The 24,217-nt window shown below is 36.9% G+C and overlaps 1 protein-coding gene across 8 annotated transcripts in view; it reads left to right on the top strand.

The window, feature by feature from the left end:
- Positions 1-427: 427 nt before the first annotated feature.
- The window catches only part of LOC134680316 (neuronal acetylcholine receptor subunit alpha-7), a 183,181-nt gene continuing 159,391 nt past the window's right edge, over positions 428-24,217 (top strand). For 5 of the 8 annotated variants that reach the window (XM_063539430.1, XM_063539429.1, XM_063539426.1 and 2 more), the window contains exon 1: positions 429-651. In XM_063539430.1, coding sequence (XP_063395500.1) covers positions 606-651 — 46 coding nt within the window. In that variant the 5' untranslated portion in view covers positions 429-605. Of the gene's footprint in view, positions 652-24,217 lie in introns of all 8 variants that reach the window. The other 3 variants (XM_063539423.1, XM_063539424.1, XM_063539431.1) reach the window with 2 other exon arrangements.

Here is a 24,217-nt window from a genome sequence, read left to right as displayed (position 1 = left end):
TCAGGCGCACGTTGGCCCGCCTGCTCCCTCCACCCTATGGTAATCCACCCCAGATTTACATGACACCCAAATAGAAATACAGTTTCGCTTTATAGAATAATTTATATATTGAATCTCACTAACATATCCCATAAGTTTGCATTTCATCGCGAAAATTTAGCAAGCGATCTGAAACTTTAATAGAAATCCCGAATGGCTGATGAGCGCTCGGCGAACCGTTCGACGAACGTGTTTATCCAATTTGGCGAAAGGCGCGGGTCGAGACGCCAAGGGCCTCCGAGGGCGCGCAGACGGCCCGCTGCAGCGACCTTGGCGCGCCCTACTAGCCCGGGCATGTCCTGCTCAATCACCGCTTCCGCGACGTCTCCTAATCGCGAGAGAAACTATAGGACAGAATGATCGGAACATAAAGAGATTCGAGGGCCTTTTTGAAGGGGCAGGGCCGGGTCGGCGCGCAGACGTTCTTGCGCAGCGGGTCGCGGGGCGCCCGGGGGCGGCCCAGTCCCGCGCCGAGCGCCGCTCGGGCCGGCCGCGTCACGAGCCGCATGAGCGCGCCGGAGTGCTAGCGCAGGTGCGCGGGTGTGGTATGCCCGCGCGTCGCCGCCATGGCCCCTCTGCTGGTGGCCTTGGCGCTGATGACCTTGCTGCCCGGTGAGTGAGGGCGCGCAACAGGCTGCGCCGCCCCCGCGTTTGTTTACCGTGCGGGATCGATGGCGTGACGAGGTGTTGTGAGTGTGACCTGGATGAGGAGCCGGAGGTAGAGGTAACGGTTACAGCGAGTGCCGCCAGCCAGGATCTCACGTTTTTCTAGGGTGTAAAATTGGCAGGGCTCGCCTGTGGAGCCCGGTCACGAGCCACGTGGTGGCAGGCAGACGCGCCGAAGCTCAGTGACAGTAAAGGCAATAAAACGAACAAACTCCTTTACGAGAGCTTCTGATCCTGATCCGCGCCGCGTATGATAAGATGGAAATTTTATGTTTTTTTGCTCTTAGGATTTTATGGCTCACCTTATTGAAGCCGTCTCAACCCTGATTTCCTTCGGCTTGCCTGTCTCTTTGATAATATTGTAATTTTCTCGGTGAAAATGTATTCCAGGATAATAGAAAAGGTACACGGATTTTGCTGTGGGTAGGTAGATCGTAAAGTTGGTTTACTGTTAGGGTTCTTGCCTAGTTAGCTATGACATCAGCAAAGACCTAATAATCCGTATTTTGTTACGGTTGCAAACCTACAACCTATGTTTTCTACCGTATAAATCAAATAAAAACGATAAATAGCTTTTTGCAAAAAAAGAACCTTGACTGCCAACACTCTATTAACACATTCATTACCACTAAGTGCTACGGGTTACGCTCGTAGCGCGTAGCCACGGTTTCGCCGTATGTAGCGCGTAGTCGCTACGAACAGTGTACCCGACAGTCGGGTTCTTGGTGTTGAATGTGTTAACCTACACTTCACATTATGTTTTCATGAGTCGCGCAAAATTCACACACGTTCGTTAACAAACGAAATGGACGCTCAATCATAATCTCATAACTTACGTTACTTTTCTCCTTTCATTCATAAGTGTCATGAATGATGGTCGGCATCTATCAACTGGATTGTCCAAATCTGCGGGCAGCCTGGTCCTTCATTCCCATTCCTTGCATAATACTCCCTTAAGACTGACCAGTATAGCGCTCCGATTATGCGTAGTTGTTATACTGTTTTCGGGATCGCAGGTATAGGTAGGTACTGGTTTAGCCGAGACGGGCGCTTTTTAAGTTATGGTAATGAATGCCAGGTCTCCATCGCTCACTAACTCATTCCCTCCCATCCGTTACCGTCCAATTCTGCTGGATAATATTCCACCCGCCGTCATTTCACAAACATTGGATGGGACGCCATTTGTAATTTCCCAGCCATCCCGTTATATGGAATAGTTTGCATTTCAAAATTGAGCACAGTTTTAATGTAAAGAGAACCACTTGAGATTACATTTTCATAATTAGAATGCGAATTAAATCTTCGTTCATTCTAGTGAATTTAGCTGCATAATAGCTAAGTCTTTCTCAGAACACTGAGCTAAAAGCCAGTCTATTCACGCTATTATACCTGGTAGGTTTACCTAATGGGTAGTGCCGTGCCAGGGTACGGTAAACCCATTAGACCCTAGCCCGTAGCATTTACCGTGTATAGCCACGAGTAGTTATACACAGAGTGTGCAATAAACACTAACGAGTTAGAGCACACGTAAACCGCGTTGTGCGATTTATCAGCTCGCAAACTTTACTGCCTATAATCCATTGCTTCATAAATTGTTGGGTTGTTCTTGGAACGACAGCAACATATTTTTTTTGTTTTATAGCAAACACGCGCACGATAAGTAATCGTACGAGTATGAACGCTTGCAACCGCGAGTGTCATAACTCATAAGCGCATTCTGGAAATTAGAAATACCTATACAAAGATTGACAGGTTAAGGACAAATACCGTGGTAACACTGTGGATCCTTAAGGGCTCGCAACCATATATACAATACCGGACGTGGCATGTAACAGGAGCCATAATAATAAGGTGGTAGATCCTCAACTGCCCAACACTAACTTCACTATTAAAAATAGCTTGTGTTTGATTTTAGTACCTACACTTATTTTTTTCTAGGACGCAATATAAATAAGATGCTTATGAATAACGCTTAAGTTTCATCAAATCTTACATTAACTTAACCTTACCTACGCCTAGCGAAGCATTCACACTTTTAAATCTGTTATTGATCGAATTACTTCTTCTTTTCTTGTTTCTTACATCACTAATACGAGTCAGAATACGAGAACAAGCAAGATGCACGGACAATAGATCAAAATAAGTCGAGACCGTCATTAATTTGTAATTCGAACCTGCTTCCAGGACGTTACCTTGCTTATGCCTAGTAATAATAGGCAGCCGATATCCACGTAGCGTGATGCGGGGTGATACTAATGGCGCGAATGATCGATGCTGCGACAGACGGACGTATATCGCCCGTATGACTGATGAACTTTTAATGTGCCGACTTAACGATGTAGGTGGGATGTTACAATATCATACAGGTTTTGGTATACTATGAATAAATATGGTGAATAAGTGAAAGTGTAGTAGTCAGGAATGTAGGCGGTCGCATCGAAGTACATAACAAGTAGATATTACTTTAGTTAATAGCTCGATCAAAAACACGAAAATAGCTGAAAATAAGACGGTAGAGGTAGGTTAGGTAAATAACATATACGTCTGACGATAGGTAGGTATATTAAATATATATAAAATAACATAATACCGGATGTGGCCTATAATATGAACAAAAAATTAAACTGTAGGCGGTACTACTTATACTGACCAACATTTGTTCAGTGACTTTTAAAAATAACTTGTGGTTTGATTTTTAATACACTTAGTTTATTCTAAGACGCAATGTATTGCGAATTTTGTTATGTTTAAGGCGTGACAAGCAACGTCAATCACAATGATAATGGCGTGGCGATGGCGTCCATTGAAGATAATATTTATTTTGTATGAAAAATAGGGAGTCTAAATACTTCATACATAATTTTTAAAAGTTGTTGAACAAAAGTGTCACCGTTTGAGGAGTACAATCTATGTTTTAATTATTTGCTCGTGTTACAGGCCACACCCGGTATAGTACGCACCTTCAGGAGGTTTTTTTTAAATAGTATTTATCAGTGGCTAATAAAACTTTGAGTCAAGAATCTCAAAAACGTTACCTACTTACAAAATGTTTCCAGTCATTTTACGCCAGCACTGGCGCACATAGTTACTTAGTTGAGCCAAGTCAATTAGCAAGACTACATAATTAATTCAAACTAGCGAGCGTTATTAACAAACCGTCGTAAAATCTTTATTTCGGCATTTTCATAAAATCTCAATACTTAACGTTGAACTTAGCTTAACTTTGATACTTTTATGGCTCGCTCGTTATCAGAAACTACAAGAAAAAGCGAGCGAGTGCGCTATCAAAGTTCGCTGGAAAGTGGTTACAAGTTTTCCTTTGAGCTCGACAATGGCCCAACTATGATATCCGCAGATCATCTTCCTAAATCGATTATACCCGTTTTATAAGTTTGCATTGGAACTGTGGGCTCGAACGTGCCCGGGACTGCGGCCGGAAGATTGGACGCTGCTAGTGTAATATCGGAGCTTGAATCACTGCTGCATATTCGGTGTCTATTAGATCCGCTCTGCTTTAGTTATGGTCATAGGTTTTTGCGTTTTATGCATTGCTATCGATGTGCTTTTACAATTTGTAGTTTCTTAAACAAATGATTGGCCTAGTAATTTTAAAACTAAATGTCAGAATTTGGTAATTGTTTTTACAGTACAGTTCCGCCCTAGGGCGGGATTTAGGACAATACGTGAATATATCAAAAATTTTAAGGGCCAAAAATAGGTAATTCGTAACTCGTGTCGACTTAAAAACACTCCCTTCGGTCGTGTTATAATTTATCGCTACTCGTTGCGAATTTCCTACTTTTCGCACATGTATCGTAATGTACTACCTATTAAAATCTAGATTAACATGCAATGTTGAAAACCTTTAGTATAAATGGAGATAATTTGTAGAGAGCTACATGTAATGATATAAAGAAGGTTGCTGGACCAGCTTGGAGTAGGGAAGCGCGGGAGAGAGAGCGCTGGAAGGTTTTAGAGGAGGCGTATGTCAGTGGACAAGCTGGAAATAATTTAAAAAAATAGAAGAAATAGAATAAAACATGCTACACATAATAAATATGTATCAATAAAGGCTAAAACAAATCAAAACATGTAATTACAAATACAGTTAAAGTTTTTTAAAAGCCCTTGTAGCAATAAATTATTACAGACTTATGTAAAGTTTAGTTTATTTAAAGCACGGCAAGTAAACTTAACAGACTTTAGACTTCAATATATCAGACTACGTTTTAAGAGCTAGCGTGTAACAGATTGATAATAAATTCACGAATAAAATGTGTCTCAAAGAGACACGGACTGTAGCCGGAATGCTCAGTTAAGCCCATCAAATATGAAGGTCCCACTTCGCAGATAACATGCGATCGTTTGTCAGTCGCGCGGCTCAGAGCCGTTTTATTTAGTCACGTGATAAAGACAAAGTTTTGTCAGGATACAGACAATTTGTCGCGTTCTTAAAGATATATTTGTTTTAATGAATTGGTGCTTAGACATATCTGATTTCTTTTATTTGTATTTTTATTGCCCATTTTTTAACAGCGGCTTGATTTACGAGTATTTTTTTTAGATAAGGAATGAATTGAATATATGCACGTTCGCAGCATAAAGGATAGCTCACGATATATTGACTTCTTCTTCTTCTTCATCATTCCCTCATGATCTTGACCGAGGATCGTGACCAACAACTATCGCGAACAAGGGCTATGTGGGCTGCCCTCTACATGAAACCACATGCTTGTTTTATGGAATCCGACCATCTTGCAGGGGCTCTTCCTCTAGCGCGCTTGCCTTCAACTTGCTCCAGTATGATGTCACGTTCGAGGCAGTGGTGCGGCGACCGCATTATGTGTCCGAAGAATCTAAGAGCCCTATACGCTAGATGGAAAATGAATCCAATTAATATGGAGGTACAAAATTACAAAATACAAATACAAATACAAAATTCTTTATTTTTGTAAGTTACTCGATAAATGTAAGCTAAGGGATGGAGCCTCCCTGTAAGCAAAAATAGCTTGTGTTGGGGGTATCTAATCTATCCTCCTCCTTGAATCATATTCCTCATAGCTGAGGGTCGTGACCTCTATAAATTACTTTTCGAACGATTGCTTTCCACGTGTTTCGGTCTTCAGCAGTATGAATGGCCTCGTAAACTTTCTTGCCGGAGTTGTCACTGATTTGATCAGTCCATCGCATAGGACTTCTTCCTCTTAGATATCCCTCTTTTTTTCCTATCACCAGCATTTTCTCCACCAGTGTTGTCTTCTGGCTATGTGACCGAAGAAGTCAAAGATTCTGCGTCAGATCGTCGATAGTCTCAGGGTGATTCCCACTTCGCGTAGGATAGACACATTCGTACGTATTTAATCAACCATGAACCCTGAAAACCATACACTCCTTGTTTTCGGCAGCCGTGTAAATAATAATATAATATAATCATATAGGTACTTCCAAAAGCGAACGACGATGCGTGTTGCGGATGACATATGTGAAAGTATACATTTAATTTTGACGAAACCTGAGGTGGATGAGCTATCTGTATGGTGACGAAACCTGCGCTGTGGATCTGAAGGTACTGTTATTATTATGTTTTTTTTGTGGGTCAATAAATCAATTTTTTAACTTCCAAAAATGAGATAAAAAAACAGGGCAGTATATAGAACATAAACTTGTCAGATAATTGAGGATATTTTTATCCCGTAAACCCGAAATCGAGCAGAAATCTCCATTACCTGTAAGCTCGACTAATTTATAGCTCCGAAGCCTAATTGGCGGTCATATGTGCCTACAGGCCAGACATGCCGCGGCTGCCCCCGCATTCCGCCGTTATGAGCACGTTTATGCCAAGATTCAAAATTAAATTTAATGGGTAGTTGGCGTTTATTGCTTTCGATCGGTATGTTGTGCTGTTACGGTTCCGGTGAGCGGCGAATTTAAGTAATAACTAACTACAACTGAAGGGACTTTGGGCCCGATTCGGATTTTGAAATAGACATCTATTAGATACGATACGATAAAGATATGTTTAAGATCTAACCTGTCAAATTTGACATTTGCGCGATTCTGGAGATACTCTTGAACGATTTCCACAGGATATGACTTAGAGATCCAATTCACATCTAATAGATATCTTACTCTATCTAACGTAAAAGTGACATTAGTTGCCCGAATTGCGCTACAAAAGAGAACTAGTTGATATCTAAACTATAACGTATGTAGAATGGATCTAGTACGTGTCGTCTCTTGTGAATATCTTGAAGTTCGAATACGGCAGTTTAGCTGAAGTTGTGTCGAAGAATGTCTGATCAGTTTCTTATTAACATATTCAGCGCCAAGAACCCGACTGTCGGGTACACTGTTTGTAGCGACTACTCGCTCCGTACGGCGTAACCGTGGCCACGCGCTACGAGCGTAACCTGTAGCACTTAGTGGCAATGAATGTGTTAAGACTTCTTAAAAATCGTGTAGTACATCTATCATATCTTAGGTGGTCCAGTTTTTAAATAATTTATAATAATTTAATAAAATGCAATTCTATAAAATAAATACTCTGCACGTGACCTATGTGGCAATAGATGGTCTAAATCTTGACTAGAAAGTTAGCGCTTAGTTGTTCACCTGTACTAACATTCCAACAATTTTTAGTTAATATACAGGAAAATTTAATTAGAACTATAATTTAATTTTCACCACACCAGCTCGGAAAGGCTTACTTTGCACTTCAAAAACTGATAGCAAAGTTGCATTTTATTCACATGTGCGACAAAGTAATCAAATGCAAATTTTGAGTTGGTTTCTTTTATTTGCTGGCAGAAATGACTTTTAAATGATGATTTTGGATGATAAATATTTAATAACATTCATTTGGATTTGATTTTGTTTGATATTTTACATTTAATATTTGCTTCAGGTTCGTGTGGTGAAAAATTTTGTGTTTCACTCGGGGGCAAATTTTGTTTAACCCTCGTGCTTTGAAACCCTCGCAACGCTCAAGATTCCATTTTTCGAACCACTCGCTACGCTCGTGGTTCAATTTTGGAAACTTTCGCTTGCTCGGATATCAATATTAGCACGAGCAGTTAAACAACAACTTTGGCCCCTTGTAGAACAAATAACTATTGCTACGCCTACATCTCGAAAATCCGAACTCGTTGGAGTTAATCAAAATAGCCCTTCCTAATTGCAAACTGAGTCACACGAGAGATTCACGCCGCTGCATTCCAAATTAAAACTTATTAGGGTATACGCTGCCTGGAATGCAAATGAAATTTAAGCGTATTATGAATATAATTTAATTCGTCCTATTTGGAACAGGTAGAGTAGAGTTTCAAATCAGTCACATCGAAAATGACACATTTATGTTGGTAGGGTAGGGCGGGGATGTTTGAAACACTTTATGTTTAACCTAACACCTTATGTTTAATGAAATTATATCTCGGTATATTAGTGGACTAACGAGTCCACTACACAAACGTGTGTAATTAAATACTTACTTATGTTTAACCGTCTGTAACTATTTCATTTTACAGTTAGAAGGGTATGTGCCTGAATTATTAAAGGTTATTTATTTAGTTTTTAAGTAAAATGTGGTTGAAGACCGTATCATTCATGGTTTCGTAATGATAGGGAATTAAAGAGAGTGTGGAAGAGTTCAATTGATCCCATACGTGTGTTAATTGAAACACTGTTTTATGTTAACATCTTATATTATTCCTTTATTACCTACAAGTACCTTGTTAGTAGAAGTGACCAAAACCACCTTAAAAAGCTTTTGAATAGATGTGTTCAGATTACTATAATTTAGAATTTTGAAACCTCGCCTGCTTAGCTACTTTAACTGCAATTTAAAAGCAAAGCTAGCTAACGTTATTTAAGTAAAAAAACCTGTTTCACAACACGCGCAACTTTAATTTCCTCCTCTGAACTTAACCTAAAAACATACCTACATAACTTTTAAAACGGCCTCCAAATCTCACAAACGGCGCTTCTTACCCCGGTCACGTGACCCAGCTTTGTATATTTAATCTAGGCCCGACGTTAAAAACCGGCCAGCGTCCGACGTGGGCGTTTCACTTTTCGTGGGATTATATTTTGCAAAATGCTTACGCCAACGCCTACATCTAATAAAATGGCTGGAAAGTAATTGAGACAGAGGAGTAGGTATTTTGTTGTGCATATTTTAGTTGCATTCAATTTAAACACGTCTTTGTGGTTAGCTGTCCAGAGTCAGTCTCCTAAATGTACATAATACGAATATTGAGAGATAAATTGAATTCGATCTGCGCAACGCGTCGTAAAAGCCGCCTGTGGCCGATACGTCCCGACTGTCAATTGTTCACGACGTCGCCCATGCACGTTACGTCCAAGTTCGAATTTCGAACTAAGCACGGCGCTGTCGTCCCTTTCGATACTTTCGCAACTAAGAATGAGAGCACAGAGCAAAGTGATCGAACTTCGTAGAAAATTCTGCCATTATCGTAAATGGGATTTCACTTTGAAGCGAGGGTGCTTTGTTTTCTGAAAGAAATCTCAGGTGAGCTGCGTAATTTGCAAGTCTCGACTGTAGCTAGGTACTGTTGATACCTACAGATTCGGAGCTTCTTTCTCATCTTTAAAATTCAACTCAGTTTATAGAAGTCAAACTTGATTTCTTTTAAACTTGTTGGAAATGTATAGTAGAAACACATGTCTCTAGGTACCTACTATAAATTTTTAGAAAAAAAAAATACAATCGTTTTTTTATACTGTAATAATTTAGTTAGATACACAAAGTATGACGAGGACTCTTTACCAATACATACTCTAATTTAGAAAGATCTCTCAAATAGATGATGGGGTTTTTTCTTATAAGTTATAAGACTCGCATACTTTTAAGTTGTGTCTCGAAAGGCTTACAAAGGACTTAAGACTCCAGACAGTCCTCTAGGCTTTCTCGTGAAAGTGATTCGAGTACTTCAAAATGCAAGGCCAACCTCCACCTCTAGGTGTTACTAATTCGTAACTTTTTGCACCCGAAATAGCCACGGCCGAGGGGGGAGAATTTCAATTAGTGCGGGTACACTTTTCACCGAGATTCGGGCCCCAATTCGCCACCGAATTATAAGAGTTAAGATGTATGCTTTCAAATTGCTCCCTCGCGTAAAATTTACTGTATGGTTCTTGCTTGGTTTTGTTATTGAGGAAAAAAATGTTTTTCTCCCCTTTGATGTTCTTTGAAATATTTGTAATCCATAATTACGGTTGTTGGAGCCGTTTTTTCCGAACGGGGAGCCATGCAATAATAAAATAGGAACTAGGTCGTAAATAAAAAAATCTGTTCCTATTACGTTTTGAAATATTTATGTTCTATGTGTCTTGATATTTTTTACAATTTTGAGGTTTTCTTTTTCCTTATTAAATACAATATATTTTTTAATACAGTTGCTCAAAAAGTGCTACTTTACGTAGCTGTTTAGCGTGCGGAAAGTTGGTTATCTCGAACTAGTGCTTTTTACTTTTCCAATTTTTTTAAATTTATACTTGTTCCAATTCACGACTACTTATTGATGAGTATTAATATTAGTTTCCTTTAAACGTCGTAATCAGCATAAAAACCTACCGTTAATGTAAGAATACGAAAAATATTACATATTTCATATTTAATTACTTACCTCTTCATCATTATAACACGTTTATTTTTTAATATTCAATATTGAAAATTCCGTTCTTAATAAGTTGACTGAATGGAACGGAATAGCTGCCAAACGCCCATAGATATAATATACTTAAAGACGACGTCTAACCGAGCTGTCACTGTTACCACTTTTGTTTAGTGTACGATTAACAATGTTTTTCTTATTTTTTCGCAACTGTATTAAAAAACGTCGTTCGATACACGTGCGGAAATGTCATTCTTCACTCGTCCCGAGTCTTGCCTAGAGATATCTCGGTACTCGTGAAGTAATGACATACCTTCCGCACTAGCATCGAAACGTACTATTACTGCATTTCTAAGCAAATGGAAACTCAATATCCTTGTGTCCTTAACGGATATTTTCTTCGATAACCGCAATCTTTATACAGGGTAAAGAGACTCTTTGATACGGGGAATGAGGCTGGCATTTAATCAAACGAGTAAGTAGACGTAGAACATAAATAAAAGAAGGAGGAAGTGAAATAGTGGCCAGAGATAAAGAACCAATAACACATACTGTTTGTTCGCTAAGTGATTTGTTTTTTGAGAATATATTATATATTACATACAATATGTTACACATATATACATTATAAAAAATACAGAAGCTCAATATTTAGCTACGGAATAATTTGATATTAAATTAAAATTATTTCTAGTATGGTAATGTATACTTTACCTATTAATTAAATAAAGATAAAATATACATTAAAGAATATTGCGGTAAAAGTAACTATTTGTTATTCGAATATTTACATGTAGGTAGTCGCCCGTTTTATTATTTTGATAAGCTAGATTAGTGAAAAAGTTCCAAAAAATTGGAAGTTTACCAGGATGTTTTTTTATTCAGTTTTGTCGTACAGCGTACAGTGACAACCCTAAAAAGTTATTTACATTTTAAATTGACACATGTCATGTCATTCGACAGGATCTACTTTCTATCAGGATTGAAACATACGGATTTTCGCACTAATGTTTAACAAACTACATCTCAAAAACGGTTAGAAATATTAACGTAATTAATAAGTGATAAATAAAGTACGTAGCATGAATAATTTCCAGTTTGCGTACATGTCCTTAGTTCTGTCACAGGAAAGTCACAATAGTAACTCGACCAAAAAAGTTTGTGTCCCAAAGACACAATTAAATATAACGACCCAGATGTAACGTGTCTTAGACGCAGCGTACGTCACGATAAATTACATCGTTTATTTGATGAATAGGTACACATCTCTGACATCGCTAGAAGCATTCAGATCATTGAGCACTTTGTACTCCAGTGAATTGAAACGAGATAATTATTACGTTTAATGAAATGCCAACATTCAAAATAGATACGCTGTCTATTATTGGCTAAGAATGATAGGACGTATTTGATCAGTAAAACAACCCATTTAATTTAGGAAAAATATTTAGAAAATGTTGGTAAGTAGGTAATTAAATTATGCTGTCGGTCATAAATACACATATACCTAAGTATACTCGCTTTTTTCCTTCGTCTGCGTGGGTTCCGATAGTCGTGTCAGCGAACGGTCTCATAACGAAGAGTCTCGACTACCACCTAGAGAGACTCTCGTTGAGTGGTTGGATCAAGGGCAGATGCAGAAGGCGGTAATTTTGGACACGGCAGTTCCTCATTCTGCGGCCCTGACCACCGGTAGCTTGGGCCCTGCCCCTCTGCAGGCGGCTCTCTAGGTTAGGTTTCTTATAATGTGTTTATATGTATTTATTATTGTTTTTATATGCTTTTGTATTTTACTTTTATATTCATGTTATAAATAACCTAATCTAAGATATTAAATGAATAAACAAAAACCAGAGCATAACAGAATAACAATTATAGGAGATCAAGAAGCAAGAAACCTACCGACATCGCTGTTGCTTCACAGAGACAAATACAAGACTCCAAAGAAATATACAATAACAGGATATACTTACACCCATGCAACGTGCGACTACATAACCCAACAGTCACTATCATTCACTAATGACTTTAACGAAAACGACTGGGTTGTACTGTGCGTAGGTTCCAACGAGAACAATCCGACAAAGTTCTTTGCTGAATTGTCGGTCCTGCTAAAAAAGCTAAGCAAAACAAATGTTATTATAACACCTGTAGCAAAGAATCGTCATTTGAATGAAAACAAGTTAAATGAAATGATGGCAACGTTAGCTAAACTCTTTCCAAATTGCAGCTACATTGGGTTAAATAATAATATCAGAGATTATGATAGTCAAATTCTGGCAAAATACCGACTTGAATCAATTAACAAGAAAATCGACACATCCGACTATGAGAAACTCTACCTGTCTAAAGGATCGTTGGCGCAGACATCCAAGCAAAATAGAAAAACTGCAGAACCTAAGCAGATTACCCCTAAAATAGACTCCGCGAAAGAAAAAAAAGACAGCCCCGCCATTAATAAAATAACAAATTATTTTAAGACATCAAGTAAGGCTAATGTGAGTCAAACTAGTAAGGAACCTACGATTATAGAACATAACACGACTACTAGAAAGACCTATGCTGAAATAGCAAGCAATAACAGTCATACATTTCGTGAATAAACATTCCATACAATATAATTTTTGTAACAATTTAAATATTCTATACCAAAACATACGCAGTATGAAGAATAAACGACATTTGATTGAAACAACATTAGAAGAAGATAAAAATATACACATACTTTGCCTCGTAGAAACATGGATAACGCCTTCGAAACTAGATCTCCTGCACGTCGACGGGTTCAAGCCAGCATCAGTTTACTGCAGATCAAATCAAGAAGGAGGGGGAGTCTGTTTGCTATTAAAAAATGATATAGACTATATAGAGTGTAAGGATATTGTAGATTTGTCAATAGAGTCGATATTTGAAGTGTGTGCTATAGAAATACCGGAACTAAATACTGTTATAGTAAATGTATATTGGCCAGATAGAAAACGAAAGCCTGATATATTTTTCGAGTCAATGGACCTCCTTTTAAAACATATACAAAAAAAGTATAACAAGAGGAATGCCATAATTGGAGGAGATTTTAATGTAAATGTGTTTGATAAATCCATACTCACCAGAAGATTACTTAACTTAATGACTAGTTATAATTATAAACAACATGTTGATAAACCTACCAGAATAACAAAAAATAGTGCTACTTGTATAGATTTGATTTTCACAAATTTTTCTTGTAAAAACTTAAGCATAAATGTAAATGAGTATGGCTTTTCAGACCACATGGGAGTGTTAATTAATATACCAAACAAAAAAATAAATACACGAAATGCATGGATTACATCAAAGAGGCAATTTAGTGACAAAAATATCCTAAGATTTAAAACAGAATTAAATAAAATAAATCTTTGTAACATAATCAATAAAAATAAAAGTATAAATGAAAATTATAACGCATTAAATAAAATACTAACAGATATTCTTAACTCATGTATACCAAAAACTAGTATAAAAATAAAAACAACTACAAAAAAGACCTGGTTAACAAAAGGTATAAAAATATCTTGTAGGCACAAACGACTCTTAAAAGTACTAGCATCTCAAGCCGATAACCACATACTAAATAAAAATTACAAGTTATATGAAAAGTTATTGAAAAACACAGTCACAGCGTCAAAAAAACTTCAAAATATTAAACGTATGTACAAAACAGATAATGTAGTAAAAACAATGTGGCATATAGTTAAAGAACAAACTAACAAACTCACACAAAAGAATATAAATAATATTGAGTTGAACATTAATAACAAACTAACAGGAAATCCTATAGAAGTCGCAAACTCGTTTAATAATTTCTTTTCTTCTGTAGGCGCAGTGAGTTGCTACTCTGAGCCTCCGCGAGGGCGACCTGTTATCTCACCATCAGAAAACTCTATGTATCTAAGTCCTGTCACCCAACAAGAAGTTTTTAAAATAATTAAAGATCTAAAAAATAAAAAAAGCTTTGGCCAAGACGAGTTACCACCGTATTTAGTGAAAAAATGTGCTGAGGAATTAACGCCTCCGCTAACGCTTCTTATTAATCAGTCATTTAATGAGGGCACATTTCCAGATTCGCTTAAGACCGCCGTTATAAAACCTATTCACAAAAAAGGAAACCAAAACGACTGTACAAATTATCGACCCATAGCCCTGCTACCTACTTTTTCAAAAATGTTTGAGTCTGCTATGTCCAAACGATTGTATTCTTTTTGTGAGAAGTTTAAAATATTTAATGAATCTCAAAATGGTTTCAGAAAAGGTCGTTCAACAACGTCAGCCGTGTTCAAGTACATAAACGAAATATTAAACATAATTAACGATAAAAACTATGCTATTGGTGTGCTGCTAGACATGAGCAAAGCTTATGATCGTGTTTTTTATGATATTTTATTGCAAAAATTATATGGAGTAGGCATTAGAGGGACAGCCCACAATTGGTTTATTTCATATTTAACAGGTCGCACCCAATTTGTAGAAGTAGAACACCATAATTATATTACAGGTATCATACAAACATTTAAGTCTGAAAAAACTGATATTTCTCGTTCAATTCCTCAAGGTAGCGTTCTCGGATGTATTTTATTCTTAATATATATAAATGATTTACCCAAAACTATAAATTCATTCTGCACTCTTTTCGCTGATGACTTATCTTTAATAATACCTTGCCAAAATGAATCCCATTTAAATAATAGCTTAGATTCAATCCTAATAAAAATTACATCCTGGTTAGATGATCATAATTTAATACTTAAGTATGATAAAACAAAACTTATGCAATTTAGACCTTACCAGAAACGTAGCATAAATATAGAGTATTCATTCAAAAACACCACACTAGATTGCGTAGAAGCATTTCCACTACTTGGTGTACACATTGATTCGACAATCAATTGGAAAGAGCACATAAATGCAATATCAGTAAAGTTAAGTCGATTCACCTACGCTCTTTACGAGTTAAAAAAATGTACTGATGTAAAAACAGCGTTATGTGCCTACTATGCATATGCACACGCATGGCTACAGTATGGTATAGTCCTATGGGGGAACAGTTCCGATACAACAAAGCTATTTATTCTGCAAAAACGGTGTCTTAGAACTATTGCTAACATAGATATTATGACAAGTTGTAAAGAATACTTCATCAAACACAATATCTTAACTCTACCGTCCATGTACATTTTAGAAGTAAGCACTTTCGTTAAAAACAACATTTCGCTTTTCCCACAGTACTCTCGTCCATCTAACTTACGACCCAATACTAGATTAGCCCGCCCTAACTCCAACATGAAAATGATCCACTCTGGTCCGTTTGCCATGTGTGTCAATATATTTAACAAAATTCCTAAGACAATTCAGGTGGAAACAAATATACATAAATTTAAATTGCAATTAAAGCGTTTTTTAATTAATAAAGCATATTATTGTATACAGGATTTTTTAAGTGAGAATTAGATGTATTAGTTATTTAGAAAAAATACTAAATACCTAATACTGCTATTAATATTTAATTTGTTTTTTTTTAGTTTATGTTGCTATACCCTTGCAGGGTTCATGTTGAGACTGTATTTATATTATAAGATCCTCTGTACACATGAAACGCAATAAAATATATGAGTATGAGTATGAGTATGAGTATAATTATTGATAAAAATTTTAGGTCCTTCCTAGCCTCAAAATATATCCATAACCACCAAATTTCCTTTAAATCGGTTCAGCGGTTAAAATGTGAAGAAGTAACATGCAGTCATTACTTATTTTACATGGTAGGAACCTCAAAATGAACTAAATAAATTGTTTAGTGTCTTTCTGTCTAGATTTGCAATCCAGCTTCTACTAGCATGTTTTATTCAAGCTAACAAATTAGCTACAGGTACTCTAGACACATCTAGCGTGCCTACATCCTATCTGTTTAGTTTAAGTCCTAACTAGCGCAACTAGCACGCAATGCCGCCGGAAGCCAGCGCTATTTGTAACAACATGCGAGATAACATCTGCCCCGCAGCGCCGATTCAGCATTTCTACTTCATTCTGAAATGTGGGTGGAAATGGTTTTCATTTGTAACAGCTGCTTGTGGCGATGGTTATTCAAAGTTGTTTTGGCCGAGGCTTTTGTAGATAGTGTTTTACAACTTGCAGTTTAGAGTTTTCATTTAGCTTTTTAAGTTTTAACAACTCTAGTTTTGCAATTGTCAAGGGGTTTAAACTAAGAACCCAAGCCATATTGTTGATTTACTTTCTTATGGAAGTCACGTATTTATGATATTATGATATATCAAACATGGTACGAGTATAGCGGGAGTTAATAACTAGGAAATATCTGGGGAAAAATCACATAATTTATAAAATACGTCTGTAAAAACTGGTATACATAAACATGTTGTATTGGCAGAAACTCATCTCATCATTCATACTCAGTTACTGTTTCGGGGACCAGGTTATCTTGATAACATCATACAGATACGAGCAATACTTCTGTTTATTCGGACCCATTTTGTATGGTGATGTATAGATATAGATATCCGCAGGAGAATTGAGGTGAAAACTTTATTGAATGAATGAGCAAGTGACTGTGACGTAAGCGCAAGATATTAAGCTAAAAAAACATTGAAGAAACTTTTTGGTCTATCTTGCAGTTAGCGGTTCAACTTGCTATCGATATCGGTACGAAAAAATAAAATTAATTTCAAAATCTATAGTTGATTTTATTTACTTGATTTTGTTGTTATGTGCGTGACTTCAACTCTAGTGCCCATACCTCTAGCTGCCTGTAGTTAGTTATCTGTAAACTGGTGTGACAGTTCCCTCCACTGATATAACAATAAAATAAAGGTTTAAATCGGATCACCGCCAGCGGGCTCGTTACGCAACCGGCGCCATGTGCAAACGTAACACTGGACTACGTTGTTAGTTTTAAAACCCTAACACTGTGGCTAAGCATTCTAAATGAGGCATACTAATAAAGTAGAGCGCTTGGCTAGCCAAGTAACTAGTTACATTAATGCAGTATTTTGGTATAAACTGCATGTGTGTTGAGCACTAATTGCAAAAAGTGATTAGTGCAAAATTACGATAACAAGCCTCTAACTATATACAACAATACTTACACAAAACCTAAAACTAACAACTAAAACTAAATCTTCTTCTTCCTCGCGTTATCCCGGCACTTCGCTACGGCTCATGAGGCTGGGGTCCGCTTGACAACTAATCCCATGATTTGACGTAGGCACTAGTTTTTACGAAAGCGACTGCCATCTGACCTTCCAACCCAGAGGGTAAACTAGGCCTTATTGGGATTAGTCCGGTTTCCTCACGATGTTTTCCTTCACCGAAAAGCGACTGGCAAATATAAAATGATATTTCGTACATAAGTTCCGAAAAACTCATTGGTACGAGCCGGGGTTTGAACCCGCGACCTCCAGATTGCAAGTCGCACGCTCTCACTGCTAGGCCACCAGCGCTTTACAACAACATACAACTGAAACTAAATATTAAACTTAAAATATCCCTCCTAAGCTGCCCGCTTCTGGAATGGACCCTATAATGCTGGCGGCGTTGCCCCTTTGAACCTCCAAACTTAATCTTTGAGCCAAGAAGGAGCCCGGCCTATGGTCGCCCGAGACACCTATTAATCTGGCCGACACTTCCTTTATTGACTGTTTGGTATCGATGAAACTAAGGTAGGGTTAGACAAATCGCGGGTAAGGTTCTTAAACAATTACTTGTGTGCTGCAGTACTGCACGTGAACACTACACATATTATGCTCCTAAATTCTATGTAACCCATTTATACTACGGCCTTCGATTCTGAACAGATATTTGATTTCGGGGTGAGACTAAACAGCGTTTTTACCCGAGGAGTTTTTGTCCAACCGCACACTATACATATAGATGATTGAGAGCGCTTTATCCGCCAACAAACTGTCTTTAGTTGGGCAGAATATAACGATGTAAATACAATTTAAGTTCTTTTGTGATAAATGAATTAAAAACAACTGTATAAATACCTACATCTTTTTGCGCTGTATGTATGTCAAAATTTCTATTGCACTAGAAAGTAATTTTTCTTTTTAACACCGTTTTCTCGAACTAATTTCATTGAAGTTACAAAAGTACTGGTGTATAAATTTAAAAGTCATTAATTAGTTAAATTGGATTTACCAACGGGACAACTTAACACGTTAGAGCTTCAACTTTGCTTTGAATCTCGGCACGCAAAGTGACTTAGCTTGTGTCGGAAGCTTAGCTAAAATTAAATAACAAGACACCGCTTTTCTTAAAAAAAGTGTATTCTTTAGTTAAGCATTCTAAAAAACAAATGAATAACAAGAGTGATAGTTATATTCAACAACGCGAAGACGCTAACTTTCTTTCATATTGTTTTCTTTAAATTAAAATTGTGTCGCCTTGGGCCTTAGTTTAGATTGCATTTCACGTTGAAACGATATTGAACATATATTGATTTCTTACGCTTTCTTGTTCGTTCTACAACGTCACTTATTGATTATACGTTAAGTTACTTATGTACTTAAATATTTACTCTCTGTAATAGATAAGAAGGTAACATATTTACCCAAAAATTTCTACCAACTTTCAAGATCAAAGTCAATATGTAGGTACTAAGTTTGACATATAACTCATTTACCGCATGTACCAAATTACTAGCATGAGTTTCTTTTACTAGTAATATATTTTGATATCAATCTGAGCCACTTATCCCTTGATTTACTGCAGCCAATAGGGCTTGTTTATATTTCTTATTTATTCCTTACACATCCGTCGGGCCAACTCGGGGACCTAGAAACTAGTAAGACTTAGTAAATTAGCTTTATTAGTTAGGAGAAGCTCGCGAAACTAGTTTTGCTGCGGTGTACAAACTCTGTTTTGCAAGACAGATACCGGTTTCGGTGTAAGTTACTCGTAAACTACTACAACTAAATTCTCGTACGAATACTTAAAAATAAATTGTTTTGTAATCACATATACTCTGAGCGATCATCAGTAGTATATATGAGAAATGAATTAATAATTGAGTTTATTTATACATACAGACTGCCTCTGTGTATAAGTTTCTCAATCATTCTTGTGGAATACATTACGGCAAAGACACTATATCGATTTTGCATTTTACCTCTTCGAATATTCTCCATAATTCTTCCATTAAGTACTTCAAAATTGTGTGATCCATTCAAAATAAATAACTTAAGTTAAAGAAATTATGTCACTTTCAATGACATTATAAAGCGCTGGCATTATGTCCAAACTCAGCACTGACACGTACTCGCCCAAGCGCCCAAACTCTCAAATTAATTATCCCTAGTTTCAGACTTGTTACCGTTCTTGCACTTTATCGGCCTTAATCCCGCGGAATAAGGTAAATTTTCCTGCGAATTATGTAACCACTGGGATAATGGGCATGCCTCATGTTAACATGTTTCGATTAGAGTTGGTACATTTATGTTCATATTTAGGTCAAGTTCGTATAGCCAAGGGTGTGTGAAGTGAAGTTAGCCACTAAAGGCTGATGAGTTGAGATTATCCCGCGGCTAATGGGTTAGTTCTTAGAAGTTTCCTTGGATGCGACATGTCGGTGGAGAATGATTTATTGAGTGTCATTACGGTGAATGCCCGAGTCATTAAAATGTAATACATTTTAATTACGAATAGTGTTAAATATTATTGGATGGAAAAGTTATACTTGCATATAATGTAACATGAAGCAAAGAACGTACAGACACGTACATGACGTGCAATAATAGTCTGCCGTATTCGAACAATGAGAAACGTCAAATACTAGATATTGAAACAATATGGATTAGATATGTCAGTGTCAAACAAGTGTCAAAAGTGACGTATTTGTTTGAAGAAACGTAATTTTGACACTTGTTTGTCAAACAAGTGTCAAAATTACGTTCCATATCTTTTCTAGATCTATTAACTGACGTATCTTAAAGTTGGAATCGAGCCGAGTATGACGATATTATTTATTTATTTAAACTTTATCGCACAAAAGAAAACTTATCGTACAAAAGGCGGACTTAATGCCAAAAGCATTCTCTACCAGTCAACCTTAAGGCAAAGCAGAGAGATTGTGGGCGGTGCAACTGGTACTACTACTAACAAAATTTAAATCTAATCTGTCTGTATCTTAATCTGTTTTTAAAATACCTATAACGGGTTGACTAGCACGTTATCTTTTAGCGGATTAGCAAAGTAATATTTTTGTATTAATTAATGTATTGACGCCTTCCTTACAACTGGCCGGAGAAAGCGCTAAATCGGGAGTCATGGAGAACCAGGGGAGAGGCCTTTGCCCAGCAGTGGGACACACAAATAGGCTAAGAAAAAAATAATAATATACCGGGTGTGGCCTGTAACAAGAGCAAATACTTAAAACATAGATTGCACTCCTCAAACGGTGACACTTTTGTTCAACAACTTTTAAAATTTATGAAGTATTTAGACTCTCTATTTTTCATACAAAATAAATATTATCTTCAATGGACGCCATCGCTACGCCATATCTTTGTAATTGACGTTGCTTGTCACGCCTTAAACATAACAAAATTCGCGATACATTGCGTCTTAGAATAAACTTTAAAGTGTATTAAAAATCAAACCACAAGTTATTTTTAAAAGTCGCTGAACAAATGTTGGTCAGTATGAGGAGTACAGCCTACAGTTTAATTTTTTGCTCATATTACAGGCAACACCCGGTAGATTTCCGAAAAGTAACGCCTGATTATATTCATTAATATAAGAGTCGTAAATATGAACATTCATTTTATGCACTTAGTTACACAAAATACCATTCCACAAACTTGTCCAAACAAATTCTATAGTTTATGATAATATGCCCGTCTAGACAAGTAGACATTCCGCACAACGATCGAGAAAATAGATCGCACGGGAACGTAAAACGCGTATTGTCTATTTCACTTACTTATTCTTTTATATAATAATGGGTATTGGATGTCGACGCAGCTCGTGGCGAAGATAGAGTTTCAAATGAATGCCTTGCCCAGGTTTGTTATGCAGCATAACTTATGCTACTATAGTACTTGTAGAACAGGGGATGTGTTAACCCTTAAATGCATAGTGTTGCCAAATGTCTACAAAGCATTAGACCGCTCACAGATTAAAAAAAAGAAGGCTTACGTTCTTGAACGCACCTTTATACCAAACGTTAAGTTGTTGGGTGATGATTTAAGGGTTAAATTTACGCCATATTCTTAATTTATAAAAATTACATTCGTTTTAAGACGAAAAGTCGGAAAGCTTCGTCAAACCCAGAAGTTGATCATTCTTAGTAAGTGATTTTGAACATTGTTTTCGAGGTTTGTAATTATTTTATATTTAAAGACTTTATCATATGTATATCACAAATAGTGTAAGTAGGTTCCTTTCTAATGGTAGTAAGAAATTTCATATATCTATTACTGAAAATTACATATTTACATAAATATGATTTAGCCAATTCAACTTCTAACATTGATTTCGCAATGAAAATCTAAGTTATTTTTTTTACTATTTTTCCTAGAATCGGCAAACAATTACATATGTGATACATAATTATTTATTAAATCCGGCCAAAAAGAAAAAATCGTGCATTTAAGGGTTAATAAACTTCCTAGATCCGCTGGTTTATGTACAGCATGTATATTTATTGTACTATTTATTTTTTATTGTCTACGGAAAATTACACATTTTAGGAATTAATAATTATATATACTATGCTTGTACAGCACAAGCCATAAGCCCTAAGTCTATACCCACAGATATTTTTTTATTATGTATAAATTCCAGAAAGTTCTGTTATTGGCTACGCTATAAGTTCTCGAGTTTTTTTTATATATTATTTCATATAAACACTGTTGAAATTCTCAATGAATACATAAATAATAAACTTAACGGTGCTAAATGTCTGTGGAACCTTTTTGTTTAACCCCACACAGTTGTGGAGCAAATCGCGCGAGTGTCTTGTTCTTGTTAAGCCCCCTCCAGACTATGCGCGTGAATCGCGGGCGAAGCCGCGAACGCGAGTGTGGAGTCGATTTCGCTGTCTGCGAAAATCGACGCCACACTCACGTTGGCGGCTTCGCGCCGCGATTCGCGCACGAGTGTGGAGGAGGCTTTACCGCGCCGAGTGAAATGAACGACTCTCGACTAGTGACGGGAGTGAATGTTACTAAACAACTGGTGCCTCCAACTCATTTTGTCTAATTGATCTTTTAAATTCTAACTTGCATGACATACAATGCACATCTGGTCTCCCGCGATACAGGCCTAGCCTAGTGCGGGGACTCCTGGAATCTCTGAATGTCAAGTTGGTTATGCACAACTCCTATCAGAAACTCGTGTTGTTATGTTAACACTGTATTCTTTCTGTGCAATAAAAATATTTTTTACTTTTTTTTTACTTTACTTAACTGGTTGCTACGGGCAACCACTGAAACACAGTGTAAACGAACGCAGTCTCCAGGGCTCAAACTTCATTTTTTTTTTCAATTATTTATTCATAAAATTTACATTCTACACGTCATTAGTCATTATACAAATACAGATATCGTTCGGCGAACTGTTAATCAGTGGGCCTCTTAAGTAAGAATAATCTTATATGTCGCTAGGTAGGCACTAAGGCGCGTGAAAAGGTGGATTTTGTAATCCTGTATCGTGAGTTCGAATTCGGCCAGAAGCCGTGAATTTTTAAATGTTTCCTTTAATCAAAATTTTTAACTGCTGAGTTCATGGTTTATGCAAGAAATTGAAGAAATAAAACATATTTACATTAAAAATAACGCATAATTAAAACTAGAATAGTATTAGCACCATTATTGAAAGAGTTTTGTAATACTACTTACATCCAACTTTTTTACTTTATAAAAAAGTTAGGCAACGTGTTTTTATGATGCCTAATAGCCCTGCACTACTCTCACCGTCTACGCCGTAGCACCGTAGCAGTGCTACGGGCGTAGACCGTCTACGAGGTGCTCATTCGTTATAGCTCTACCACAAAGCAAGCGCAAAAAGTTCGGCGTTTTGGTGTCTTCATATCTATATACTAAAAAAACTTTGGAATGTTTTAATAAATTTTTGAGATGTTCAAGTATTGACAACTATAATATATATCGAATACCTAGATTTATAATATCAAATATTTCTAGCACATAGGTAAATATATAAGTAAATAATATAAGTATATTTTCACACCTAACAATTTGAAAATGGCAGTGTTAAAAAAATAATTTGAATTAGCATAGGTACAAGACAAGTTACCTGCGCCATAGAAATCCCGGTTCCCTTGCCTACCTTTAAAATTTCATGCCATTTTAAGTTTTATAAATGGTTTCAAATTTTGCGTACGTACATATATCTACAGACAAAACTGCAAGTAAAGAAACGTTCAAATAACCTAATAATTGAAGCAGGTACATTAACTTTTTATAAAAAAAAAACACTACTAAACCTGTGTTGACTATGAAAGCAAATGTTCATAACTCGAGTATATCGCTCGAGTCTACTACAGGGTGCGTTTCTCGACGGGCCATTGAACCAAAGTATAATGCTATTGTCTTCTTCAGTCGAGGGTTCTACAAGAGCCGTGTTCGGTGAGTCACGGGTGCTGTGTTTTTATGACAGCGAGCTGGGGGTGATGTAATTATGTACCTATTGTGTATGTATACATGTATAGACTTCCTCTTCCTCGCGTTATCCCGGCATTTCGCCACGGCTCATGAGAGCTTGGGGTCCGCTTGACAACTAATCCCATGATTTGACGTAGGCACTAGTTTTTACGAAAGTGACTGCCATCTGACCTTCCAACCCAGAGTCTAAACTAGGCCTTATTGGGA

Source organism: Cydia fagiglandana, chromosome 3, assembly GCF_963556715.1.
Source record: "Cydia fagiglandana chromosome 3, ilCydFagi1.1, whole genome shotgun sequence".
NCBI lineage: Eukaryota > Metazoa > Arthropoda > Insecta > Lepidoptera > Tortricidae > Cydia > Cydia fagiglandana.
The sequence above is the reverse complement of the archived record's forward strand: the minus strand, read 5'-3'. Positions and strand labels throughout refer to the sequence as shown.